Genomic DNA, 13,838 nt, shown 5'->3' with positions numbered 1-13,838 from the left:
GTAAACTCTAGAAACTACTTAAAAGTTCAGTGGAAAATTACTCTCTTCTCCAAGTTGAAACACAGGAGAAGACAGGTAACGCCCCTTAAAGATGTGCCAGCCCCCAGTGGATAAAACAGTTGTGATCAATTCACACTTTGCTAAAAGCTCAAAGTCCAGGCTCAAAGCCCAGCTCAATGGCTTTTTGTAGCTCTGTAGCTATGTAGTTCCAAACTCTTAGCCAAGGCGCTTAGCCATTTTTGCACTTTCGCTTGTCCTCGTCCTTTATGCTTTCTTTGCCATGTGCTCCAAGTAACATTGTTTTTGTCTACACACATGATCTTTTATTTTTATAAGCCAAGCCAGGACCCACTGACCAAAACAACAGAAGTGCCTGAGAGTAATTTTTGTAACTTTTACTTATTATCAAGTTTTTCTTTTTGAAGATTTTTGACAGTGTGTACATGTCTTTCTATAATTGTGAGGATAGTTTTAGCTAAAAACCATTATTGTAAGGTCATTTTGGCGTGGTCAGTGACAGGATAAGTCTCTACGACATGATTGAAACTGAAAGTAATGTCCTTTTTACAGATTGAAACATAAGGAGTGAAGTACACGCACCAAGCAGCAGGCACATTCAAAATTTCTCCAGGAATTTTCTAGTTTACTTATAATTTTCTTAAATTATGTTGAAGGAAAATTCCAGATTATGAATATCTATGTTTGTTTTTTTGTAATCTTGGTTAGATTTACTGACAGCATTGAAATCTTTTGCATGCTTGGTACAAACCTTAATACCTTATTTCTCAGCTTGTCTGCAGTGATGCAGGCTCAGCAGGGATGCTGGTGTTTTGTCTTTCATGCTTCTTGACAAAAGAAAAGTAAGGTTTTGAGTTCACTCAGTCTTGGAGAGGCAAGCAAAGGTTAGGGCGTTTTAAGCGATTGGCAGTATGTTTGAGGAAGGATCACAATGTTTTTATGTTTGCAGGGACAAAAGCTGCAATGTTTTAAGAATTTCTGTTTCAGTTCCTGTAGTTCACTGTAATCTGGCAGCTTTTGTTGTAACTGTGGACTCAACCTGTGGTGATGGCTCAAATAATTTCTTAAATTCAGTGTGTACCAGGTATGTTGACAAGTGATGACAAACTCAAGCTCTCTCCTGTGGTCTCATGACATCATTAAACAGACAAAGATTTCATCGGTGGCTAAATTGTTGACAGGGAAAATTTTGCAAGAAACAACACAACTCACACAACAAATTTTTTTCAATCACATGATACTACAACTCTGAAGTGCAAGAAGCAACAGGAGCACAACAACTGTGCTTGGTTTTGTGCAAATATCTTGGTGTGGAAATACCACAGTGACTTGCAAATTTCAGATGTCAGAGCCCCCAAATGGGGACAATTTTGAAAATAGTTCCTGCTCTTAATGCTGATAATGAAATATTGAAAACAAGTAAGCAGTTTAATGTGTCTGCCAGTAGATTTTTATAGAAATGAACTGAAACCAGTGGCTGCCTGGAAGGAAGGAAATCAATCCAAAACCTGATTGATGATTTAGAAAATGATCAGCTGGGATGAAACGGCCCGGACTTTGAAGTTAAAGGGGTACTCCAGCAAAATTCGTATTGCACAAGTAAGAACCTGCAAGAGTCCCTAGAAGCACATAACCTCCAAGAATACAGAATCCTACAATTCTCAGAATTTGATGCCATCTTTAATTTATTGCGTGGAAACACCGATATATAACTGAACATAAGTTATGATGTCATAGTGATGTCACCAGAGTTATTTTTGCAAACTTTAAAAACTTCCCACAAGAGTCACAGACGGCATTATACAACTGATTTCACAGACTTGAGTAAATTAGTACCCTTTTAATATAGAGTCATGTTACACTTATAAAATGTGTGTGTGTGTGTGTGTGTGTGTGTGTGTGTGTGTGTGTGTGTGTGTGTGTGTGTGTGTGTTTGTTTCAGCTCCAGCAGGGTATCGGCAGGCCCAGTGTGTATCATGCAGTGGTAGTGATCTTCCTGGAGTTCTTCGCCTGGGGTTTACTCACCACACCCATGCTCACTGTGAGTAACACTGCATGGTGGGGGGAAGATAGTGTTAAACATCCAGCCTGCTCACTGGGTTCATACAGAGCAATGGTGGCTATGCCTCAGCTCCCATGTGGAGAAGACCAGATACTAAATATGACAGTCCTATTATAGTCTCAAATTTGACTTTTCAATTCCTTTTGTTTGATGCAATGCAAGGTTGGCAAATTAAGCAATTCTAGCATCTCTCATCATTTCATTCAGATTATGACAGATCATTCAGAGCTCTTTAAGATAGGACTGTTTATTTTGCCAACATAATTGTATCAAAAAAAAGGTATTCAAAAGTCCTATTTGAGACTATAAACTCCGTCGCTGTTATCAGAGCAAATACCCCCCCATATTCCAACCGTCATGCCACTGGTGTTCCTTGCTCCCCTACTTTAAACTTCTTTTCTCCTTTTTCCTTGAAGGGCATAACAGAATTGTTACACAAAATTAAGCCTTCATCTGGTACACTTGACATTCTTCCCTCATCCCTGTTTTTAAATATTTTTAATTCAATATGCTCCACTATTTTATCTATTGTAAATCTGTCCCTTTGAACTGGCTGTGTTCCAAGCCAGTTTTAACACGCTATAGTTCAGCCTTTGCTGAAAAATACACATCTTGACCCACCCTTCCTCTAAATTATAGGCCTATATCCAAGCTGCCTCTTGTGTCCAAAAATGTTGGAAATGATTGTTGCCAAGCATCTTACAGCAGTCTTTCAAACACACAGCCTGTATGACTCCTTTCAGTGAGGTTTCCACAAATTACATTCAACAGAAATGGCTTAGTCACTTTCGATATTATGATGCTGCAAACAGGAAATGCTAATGAAAATTTGTGGTTTTACTTGACCTCAGCTTTGCTTTTGATACTGTCGACCACAGCATTTCATTAAATAGGCTAAACCAGCTGGTGGGCATCTCTGGGTCTGCCATGGAGTGATGCCGATGATCTCCAGCTGTACAGCTCTTTTAAACCTGATGAGAGAAACCAATTGTCCATGTTAAAAGAATGTTTAGATGCCATAAAGACATGGATGACTGTCATCCTGAATTTATATAGCTGTAGTTATGAAGGTAACCTCAGTCTGTAGTTGAAATTAAATAGATCAAGAGTTTGACAGACAATAGCACGGCTGCAGTTATGTGATAGTCAATTATGAGCTGTTATGGTACCACTGTAGACAGCTGTACTGATTAAAAGTGAGACAGGCGGCGCTTCGGTGGCTCACCAGGTAGATCGTGTACCATTAAGGGTTAGTTCTAACTGCAGCAGCCCCAGTTCGAAACCGACCCGTGGACCCTCTTTCCCCCCAACTTTCCTGTGTATGTCTGACTGTCACTCTAATAAAGGCATTACAAAAATTGCTTTAAAAAAAAAAAAGAGAGACAGATGACTGAATCACATCCAGTATAGACAATACTGAATACTAACCCTTGTCCAAGGGTTTACCTGCATGTTTGAATAACCGCAGGTGGTGCACTAACATGTAGAAGTTTAGTTTGCTCTGCTAAACATAGGAAAAGTACCGCATGCCAGCTTTACGAAAAGTATTGGCTTGTATTGAAACCAAAATTCAGATATATTGGACATGGAAAGAATTCAAATTATGTAGCTTATTTATAGTTAGTAGTGGAATACGCAAATGCCTTTTTTTAAGCTTTTTGAATATGAATGCTCCCCCCTGAAAAGAGACTTGAAAGATACATCATTTGTATCTTGTGGAGCAAGATATATAGTTTGAACATAGTGAAGTGTAGGATAGATAGTTTGTATCTTGCTCCACAAATTAAAGTTTTTTGTGTAGGTTTTATAAATGTTTTCTGTTTTTGTAGGTTTTACATGAAACATTTCCACAGCACACATTCCTGATGAATGGACTCATTCAGGGTGTGAAGGTAAGAACTCACACTGTACATAACAACACATTTAGGAAGAGTAATGCAGAGATTTCTGCATTAATTAATGATGTACTAACCATGAGTAGTAAACTGATATTAGGGGGTGTGTCCCTTTAGTGTTTTTTTCTGAGTGCCAGTGTTTTTTGTTCCTTATTGGTAAAGAAGGCGCTGCACCCTCTGTACTTTTTGTGCAGGCGCTCTGAGCGCTTTTAGTTGAAAATCTCTGAACTTTTCAGAAAGGTGCTTGTATCGTCACTGCAGCTACTTATCACCCTGGTAACCAAGAAAATGGAGGAGAAGCTCGTTTGGGCTGATTGAGTGGTGGTATGCCCATCCAGACAGAGGGCAAACATCTTCCAGTTTTTGCCCATAGTGGAAATCAAAGTCAAACAAATAGTAATAAAAAGCAAAAGGGCAATGCTAGTCTATCACACACCAGTGATATTGATTCAAGATATTGTATATTGTATCGCTCAATTGTCATTTGAGCAAGCCATGTGCCGCGTTTTTTGATGCACTGGGATGTAGCGCCCCCCAGCGTCCTGCCAGCACTTTTCTGCCAGAGAGAAAGGCCAACTGGACACACTCTTAGTGTTTAAAAGATGAATCCATGTGGAATCTTGTTTAATCCAAGGCAAAACAATAATATGTTTCCATAATGTGTTTATACTGTTGTTTATATTGTCACTGATTTCACCTCCTCGTGTCAAGGGTCTGCTGTCATTCATGTCTGCTCCTCTGATTGGTGCACTGTCAGACGTGTGGGGCAGGCGCTCCTTCCTGTTGGTCACTGTCTTCTTCACTTGCGCTCCAATCCCACTGATGAGGCTCAGCCCTTGGTAGGACTCTCTGTTAATACCATCCAAAGAAATGCAGTAATGAAAAACGATGGCAGACCAAAACTTAAGGGCCCTCATTTATCAAATGAACATACAGCAGAAAACCATGCGTACGACCATTTCCACGCAAGCTTCGGCATTTATCAATTTGGACGTGAGCGGGAGCTACGATCAGATCTCACGTCAGGTCTGAGCTCGTGTACGCAAATCTGAGTCTGGATTTGCGGTGCAGCACAGCAAAATCTGGCTTAGTTTTTAAATAATTAAACAAACCTCAGCTGTCATTAGCATAAACAGTCACATATTTAGAACAGATCAAAACGGATTCTTAAAACGAATAAAACAAGATAAAAAAAATTTGAATTTAAAAAAAGCCCACGTTTTTTACTGATACCACTTTTTTGATAGTATACAATATGATAGGCTAAATAGCCTAACATGACATCTAATTATTGCACATTAAAATTTGAAATAATAATAAATACAAGCAGAAATGTGTGTTAAATGAACTCATGGCAAAATTGTGTAATTGTTTTTTGTTTTTTCCGATGGGTATGACACAACTGGAACAACAATTAAAAGCATCTAGTGAGATAATCATTGTTGCACTGTGGTTGGTCAGATGTTTACTCACTCACCTTTTTAAACAGATGCTTTGACAGTTATTAAATCATAACGATGGCAGATTTACTCGTTTTGGAGGAACAATACGTGCGTGTCAGACGTGAGCGTGTTTTCAGAGACCGCAGGGATCTCCAGATTGCTGGGTTTCCAAATTTGGTTGGAGCAATTGATTTCACTCATGTGCGTCTGAAGGCACCATCCATGAATGATTACGCATTCATCAATCACAAAAACTACCACTCTATAAATGTACAGGTGATTTGTGATGCCAAGCTATCACTTTTAAACGTGGTGGCCAGGTGACCGGGGGCGCACACGATTCTTTTATTTTTCAAAACAGCTGTGTTGGCGCGCGGCTGCAGGAGGCGGCACTGCAGAACCAAACTCATCTCCATTACCTTCTTCCACACAGCGGTTTTATGAGCTCCTTTGACCCCACGTTTCAGACTGCCAAAAAGCACATCCTTATTTTGCGCCACCTCGGATGTCAGGATGTTGATCTCCATCCTGAAAAGTTTCGTTTTTTGCCAGTAACTCTTCTCTCCAAGTTTGACCTTAGTGGGCGAGGCCTCCGAACCAGGAATATTTAACGGCGTAACATGTTAATGACGATCGAATTCAGCCGCCACATTTATCAAGAGCCGATCATTCGTACGCTGGGATTGCTCAGATACGAATGTTTCATGAATCACACGTGTATCCTATCGTACGACCAATTCTGTGCTCAGATCTGCGCCTGTTTTCACGCAAGATTGATAAATGAGGGCCATTATGTGTGTGGACTGATTGAGAAACTAATATTCCTCAGTTTAATACTCGAAGGAACCATACTGTGAATACATGACATATTTCCATCAGGTTTTACATTGTCTCAGTTTGTGGTGTGTTCAGTTCTACTGTGATGAATATGAGCTAATGGATCAAAAACAAGTCAAGTGCTCAATCTTTATATGAAATACTAGTTGGGTCCTTCAACATTCGTCACTCACAGCACTGCTGCAGTGGTTCAGGTTCTTTCTAGAGAACTGAAGTTGTTAAAAGTTTTTTTGACAACTGCTCATCCCCCAGGTGGTACTTCGCCATGATTTCCATGTCTGGAGCTTTCTCTGTAACCTTCTCGGTCATCTTCGCCTACGTTGCTGATGTGACAGCAGAAAGAGAGAGGAGTACTGCCTATGGTCTGGTAAGGCCTCTTGTTTAATGCATCCCTGAATTTAGAGAAAATGTATAAATCTTTAAATAAAAATATATATATAAAACAGAAGCTATCTAAATGTACTGCTCACAATGAAATTTACAAAGAAAAGCTCCTTTACAGGCTGATGATCAAACAGTTCTGTTTCTCTTCATTATTTAGTCTGACATTGTGCATGGCAGCTGTTTCCTGTCAGACGTCAGTGAAATATCACTTTCACTTTCAGTCGACTTAGAAGCAGCAGTAGTGGATCCTCAGAGCACATCATTAAGCGTTTTTCACAGCGATTGACCCACCCAATGTCCAATCAATGATACGAACTTTTATATAATTGTAACAACTATTCATTACTAACCTCAAAGGAGCAGTGTGTAGGATTGAGTAGCATTTAGCCTTGAGAATGCAGCAACCAACCAACTGAATACCTGTCCCTTCACCCCTTCCTTTCCAAGCGTGTCGGAGAGTTTACGGTGGTCATCAGTTGACAAACTACTGCATCAACTAGTCTTTCAAGTGAAAAGGTTCGTTTATATGGCTATATTCAGATATTGTATTATATAGGTAATAGCTGACATGTAAGATAATGAATATTATAAACACTTGTTCTGCATTGTGGTAGCGTTTTATGGCTCACATTAGCTAGCTTCTTTACATGCTAATAAAATAGTAATGAAAGTAATGGTAGTCGTTTAGTGTTATAGTGAGATAGCGTTGGCAAAGTGCCGTTAGCGTTACTGGCACAGATGTTAGAGGGTGAGGGAGGGGGCGGAGAGGCAGAGGTGGCAGAGCAGTCAGGTCTTAGTGTGGGAGAGGAGCCAGGGAAGGTACAAGTGCGGCAGCTCCGGTGGATGATGAACAGGAAAGAATGGAAGCCCTCCAAAGGCATCAGTGAGAAGAAACAGAGGTATTGTATTTAAAAAAGTATTTTATTATGTTCCTGTCTGGTCTGTGCGATATGAATAATATTAATCCACCGCAAAGTTTATTTACATAGCAGCTCTGTGCTCTACATCTAGCAATGTTACTGAACAAGCCAACGTCACAGAATACCTTGTGAAGAGTCACAAAGCATCTTTACTTCCACATCTCACCATTACAACATTCAGTGTTGACCCACTTTAATATAAATCCTTTATCAGATCGATTGAACATGGAATTGAAGGCCAAACTGGTGACAGTTGAGATCCTCTCAATTTTTGTTGTAGTATACCAGTGGACAACCGCATGAGTTGATGAAGAGCTGCCTCTACATGGAACCTTCAGCAGGCTATGCTGAGGCAAAACAATTGCTAAAGGACTTTTTGTGTGATGATTATAAGATAACAGAAACCTACATAAAGCAGGCTTTGGATTGGCAGAAGACAGCGCTACAGTCCTTTGCATTGTTCCTTACAGGCTGCTCCAACGCAATGATAGACATTAGTTACATGGAAGACTTGAATAACGCAGCTAACATAAAGGCACTGGCCATACAAACGATGAAACCTGGAGAAAGTATGCCTCTGACCTACAAGAAAACACAAAGAAAAGAGTGAAGTTCAATGATTTTGTCAACTTTGTTAACAAGCAATTCAGTTATATTACACCTACTGTATGAAAAACATAAAAGAAACCACTACAAACACAAAAGACACAGTCCGACAGAAGGCAAAATCACAGTATGCAGAGACACTTAAACCAAAGAACGTTCTGTTGTAGCAGCTGTTGTCTCCAACAGAACTGAAAAAAACGTCAGGATGGACAGCGACAAACAAGCAAACTCAAACACAAACTGTCACAGTGGATGCAAACAGCAAGCCGTGTACTTATTGCAAAGGAGAGCAACACAGCCTTGCAGACTGCAGAAAGCTCAAGAGCAAGCCACATAAAGAAAAGATCGACTTTTTGAGAAGCAAAGTCTGTCAAGAAATGCTCTCTACTGCATCCAACACTGCTGCACATGTACTCCAAAGACTCACAAGAAGAAACATCAAAAGGAAATTGTGAACAACAGTCTGTATCAAGTGCCTTCGTATAAATGATGGAAACCTTTTGCGTGGCCGGTACAGAAGATTGTGTTCTTTCAATCATTCCAGTGTGTGTCAAGGCACAAAAGGGATCAAAAACTGTGACAATGTACGCATTTCTGGACCCAGGTAGCTCAACTTCTTTTGCCACAGAGTCACTGATAAGCCAACTCAACATGTCAAGTTTTATGAAGAATATATTGCATTCATGAATGACATTGTCAAGAAGGATATGCAGTGAGGATTGACAGTGCTGAACTTGAATCAACCGAAGGAAGAACATGGTATCTGCCGTACAAGTTCAAGATCAACCTTAAAGAACAAGGAGAGGCTCACGAGGAGATGATTGCTTTCCCTCGTCAGTACCATCTTTGATCTGCTGGGCTTTCTTGCTACATTAGTCTGCCAAAAGACTACTGCAAGATTTATGCCGACAGAAATATAGCTGGGATGAAAACCTGCCAGACAGCGTCATTAAAAGCTGCAAAAAGTGGATCTCAAGTCTGCAAAAGCTTGAGAATTTTGGAGTTGACAGATGTGTTAAGGCAAAGCAGTTTGGTGCACCAGTCTTCACACAGCTACATCACTTTGCTGACATGAGTGAAGACACTTATGGAACAACAAGCTACCTACTACTGTGCTTTGCAAATGGTGAAGCACAGTCCACCCTGATGATGGCTAAAGCAAGGGTCAAGTCAAATCAAGTTAATTTTTATTTGTATAGCGCCAATTCACAACATAAGTTATCTCAAGGCAATTTCCAAATAGAGCAGGTCTAGACCTTCTCTTTATAATATTATTTACAGAGACCCAACAATTCCTACCAAGAGCAAGCACAGTGGCAAGAAAAACTTCCTTTTAAGAGGCAGAAACCTCGATCAGAACCAGGCTCAGGGTGGGCAGCCATCTGCCTCGACCGCTTGGGTTGGAGAGATAGAGAGAGAGGGAGCAAGAGAGAGTACAGAGGAAAAGATCAACAACGTGCAATGGCAACTGTAGGTCTCCTACTGATAAAAAATAATAATGACAGCTAATGACATTAATAATTATCATTATTAATTATAGTAAATTTTAGCAGGTTTAGCAGCAGGTATTAAACAGGATCATGGGTACATGGTTTGCAGTTGCAGATCCAGACTCTACGGCTGCAGCTCTGGAGGCGGGAGGACCTGTGGAGAGTAACAGGAATGCGATAGAGAAGGAGAAGGGAGAGAGAGAGGCACACAGCCTGGGTGCTCATATGCTTGAATGAAAAAACACGTGATGCAGTGATTTTCAGAAGGTTTATAGTGCAGGACAAACTGGACTATACTATACTGAGTTTACTAGTTTATTGGGACTGAGGCCCACCAGCCGGTGGTAGGATGGCAACAGGTACAGAGCCTGAGTTTGTAAAATAATAAGAAGCTAACTGAAAGTTAAGGTTAATAAAAATACGTTTTAAGTTTAGATTTGAAAGTCTGATTGGAGACACACGGACCACCTGGTAAGCAACTCATGGCAGATCAGCCAAAATGCAGGGTCCTGCCTGATGATCCTCCATTCAAGAGTTGGAGTCGACTACTTTGGCCCATTGCTGGTGAAAAGAGGAAGAGAGCAAGAAAGAAGTAGGGTGTCATCTTTACATGTCTCACCATACGAGCTGTGCACCTAGAAGTTGCATCTTCGCTTGGCACTGATGCATGTCTCAATGCAATTAGAAGATTCCTTGCCAGAAGAGGACAAGTCAAAGAGATATACTCAAATAACGGAATCAACTGCCGGTCGGCTGACAGTGAGCTGAGGAAATCAATCTCAGAATGAAACACCAACAAGATCACAACATACTTGCAACAGAAGGGTACTTCAATCCTCCTGCAGGTTCTCACCACGGAGGAAGCTGGGAGCAGCTGATCCGTTAAGTAAGAAAAATCCTGAACATCACAGTTAAGGAACAACTTTTGGATGAAGAAGGTCTTCATACCTTTTTTGTGTGAAGCTGAGGCTATCATAAACAGCAGGCCCATCACAAAGGCATCTTCAGATCTCAACGATTTAGAGGCCTTAACACCAAACGTTAATGATGGTCTACACCTGAAAGAAACTGATGTGTACGTGATGTGGTGCTGATTGTGTAGAATTGTGGAGACTTCTCCCAACAAGAAAGGCATTGTTTGTCAGGTAAAAGTCAAGACCAAGACCAATGAGCTTTGCTGTCCAATAACAAGCTTTGTCTTCTTCAAGAATCTGAGGACAATTGATGAACTGTTCTGAAGCTGATGTCTCGTTTGGATGAGACGAAGAAGAAGAAGAAAACTTCTCTGGACAGTTGGATTTTAATTAAGTTACACAACATGTAGGGTCATTTAAGTTGAGTAATTGTTTCAAGAACATTGATAACAATTAGGGGGCAGTGATGTAGGAGCCTAAATGCAGTTAATTGATGTTGGACTAGTTAGTTTGATTTCATACGTAAAATAACAATAATAGACAGTAAGGATTATACACATTATTTACAGGTTGAATTATTTACAGTTCATATTTACAATATTTACAATCATTTAAGTTATTGTTTATGTCACTAAAATGGGTGTGTGGATAGTTAAAAATATATAGAATTTAATTTGTTAAATTTGGAATACATAGGAATAAGGTAATTGCCTTTTTTAATTACTTTGCACCTGTATTGCGTTGATGTTCCCCTAAGCGGAGTGGCAGGGAGTGATATCAGGTTAGTCAGGCAAGCCAAGAATGGAGCCACTCCTTTGTCTCTTGTTTTTAATAATAACTTTGGAAATGGACATTGTTCTGTATTATTATTTTCTTCTGTTTTGAAGTAAACAGCTCAATTCGACGGCGTGGTCCTGTGGATTTTCTGATGTGGATTAATATTTTTTTGAATGTGGATTAAGATGTAGTGACTGATTGGAGCATCAAACTAAGGCTTTAGCAAGTTTCCTCTGCTTCATTATTTCTCATGTTTTACTGGCTCTTATTATCTGTGTACATACCCAGTGCAGCAGGGTCTGTTACAATAGCAGAGTAATGACAGATAACACCTTATACAAAAAAAACTATTAATCAGCAACTTTTTGTTGGTAATATAACATGTCAGGACAGCACAATTATTTCAATGCAATGACTTGCCTGTCCACCCTACTAGAAGCACTGATGGTTGACAATGCTGGAGCTGTGGCATGAAAAGGTTTTCCCTTCATAGAAGTTGATTCTGTGGGACCTTTCTCATAGCTGGAGAGTCAACAGCAACACAAGAAAATAGGTGCTATATCAAACAGTCATGTACACCTGATATACATTTTGATACATCCTAAGGTGCTTGGAGGGTTGGCTCGCCTGGACATGCATAACCAAACTAAATGAAGAATAGCAGCTGTGGGCCGATCTCTGAAAAGTCATTGGGTGTTTTGGATCCACACAAAGATAAATTATACTTTTGGCGCATAAATGTACATTTCTAAATGTGATATTAATTATATGCTTTCAATACAAACACGCATTAGCTAGCGTTAGCCATTTTGTCACGTTTGTAACTAAAGCTATCAAACAACAAATTGCAATTCGATCAGTATACTAAATTACTTGTCCAGCAGATAGCAGGTGACTTTGGCTTCACTCTGAAAACATTTGTCCTTTATCAGCGATTTCCATCTGGAAAAGGCCACACCTATGTTGATCATTGTTTTCTGCCGTCACCTGTCTCGCTGTCATTTGGCTTCTTCGTGTTTTGGCTTCTTTAACCTCTGCTTCTTCTTGTGCTACATAAGTGTGATCCTCCATTTGTCAAAACGTTGGTTCTCAAATCTGTGCCAACAAAAGGTAGATAGTTAGATAGATAGAAGGATTGTTTGCCAGCAACATCTTCTTTCTTCCTCTTTGTCTTCATCTTCTTTGTCTTCCGTATAAAATCTGCGGCGTCAATGTAAAAATGTGAAAGGCCACTGGTTGGTTCAGTTTGTCTGTTCTAGGCTACTGTAAAAACATGGTGGCACAACATGGCGGACTCCGTTGAAGAGCACCTAGATATAAATGGCTCTTTCTAAGTGAAGGAAAACACACCTGTGATTATTTTAGGTGATTATACACTCATAAAATATTCTCATGTTTATTACACTGTTGCTCATAAAGTTGGAATAAAATATTTTTTACCTCTTTCCATGAAATGATTGAAACAACGTGATTTATTTCATTTCACCTGGGTAATTGGGACACATAATGTAATCATTGCACCTGGTCAAAAGTGATTACTGATGCATTTGAATAGGAGTAAATGGAGGATTGTGTCTGAAAACAAAATTATTTCAACTTTATGGGCAACAGTGTATATTCCATTTCTGCCAATAGATTCCCGTAAATATTACACACTGCTCCTTTAAGGAATAAACAGGTTTTAAAGATAGAAGATTTCTGCTACCATGCTAGATAGTGTACCTAGCTTCAGTAAAGGCTTTTGAGGGGAATATTCATGAGATAACAGCAAAAAGATGAGCGATCAGGCTGACTTGAGCATGATAATATGTAGCACACAGTTCCTCCCTTTGGCCAAGCTTTTGGTTTGGTACCACCAGACCTTGCAGAGAACCACTGTCTCTTTTCAAGCTACACAGTTTCAACTAACCCAATAATTCTATGACCAAATACCTGGAAAACTAATGACATTCCCAACCTCAAATGGAATTTGTGGTTATTGCTAATTAGCAAATGTTATTATACTGACACCAAAATGGTGAAGATATTAAGTATTATACCTGTTAAACATCAGCATATTAGCAAGTATTACAAGTACTGTAGCAGAAAATCTCCTCTGCCTTGCTCCCTCTTTCTCTCTCTCTCTCTCTCTCTCTCTCTCTCCCTCTCCTGTTATCTCTCTAGGTGTCAGCTACTTTTGCAGCCAGCCTGGTGACAAGCCCAGCTATTGGGGCTTATCTGTCAGCCTGGTATGGGGACAACTTGGTGGTTCTGGTGGCCACACTGATCGCTCTGGCAGACATCTGCTTCATCCTGCTGGCCATGCCCGAGTCTCTGCCAGACAAGATGAGGCTCAACACCTGGGGGGCACCCATATCCTGGGAGCAGGCCGACCCCTTTTCTGTCAGTATCAAGTATATAGGATTGGTCAGTTGGTTGAATAATGATTTTGTAGCCGACTGATTTGTTTTGTAGTTGCATGAAGGCTTTTCTTAATGATCAGATGATTCCTCT

At 40.0% G+C, this 13,838-nt stretch overlaps 1 protein-coding gene across 2 annotated transcripts in view; it reads left to right on the top strand.

The window, feature by feature from the left end:
* The window catches only part of mfsd14ba (major facilitator superfamily domain containing 14Ba), a 28,841-nt gene that overhangs the window by 5,149 nt on the left and 9,854 nt on the right, over positions 1–13,838 (top strand). For both annotated transcript variants that reach the window (XM_056403427.1, XM_056403426.1), the window contains exons 2-6: positions 1,961–2,059; positions 3,910–3,972; positions 4,687–4,814; positions 6,507–6,621; positions 13,509–13,727. In XM_056403427.1, coding sequence (XP_056259402.1) covers positions 1,961–2,059; positions 3,910–3,972; positions 4,687–4,814; positions 6,507–6,621; positions 13,509–13,727 — 624 coding nt within the window. The remainder of the gene's footprint in view (positions 1–1,960; positions 2,060–3,909; positions 3,973–4,686; positions 4,815–6,506; positions 6,622–13,508; positions 13,728–13,838) is intronic.

Source organism: Seriola aureovittata, chromosome 18 (assembly GCF_021018895.1).
Source record: "Seriola aureovittata isolate HTS-2021-v1 ecotype China chromosome 18, ASM2101889v1, whole genome shotgun sequence".
Taxonomy (NCBI): domain Eukaryota; kingdom Metazoa; phylum Chordata; class Actinopteri; order Carangiformes; family Carangidae; genus Seriola; species Seriola aureovittata.
Note: the sequence above shows the minus strand (reverse complement) of the source record. Positions and strands in the feature narration are given on the sequence as shown.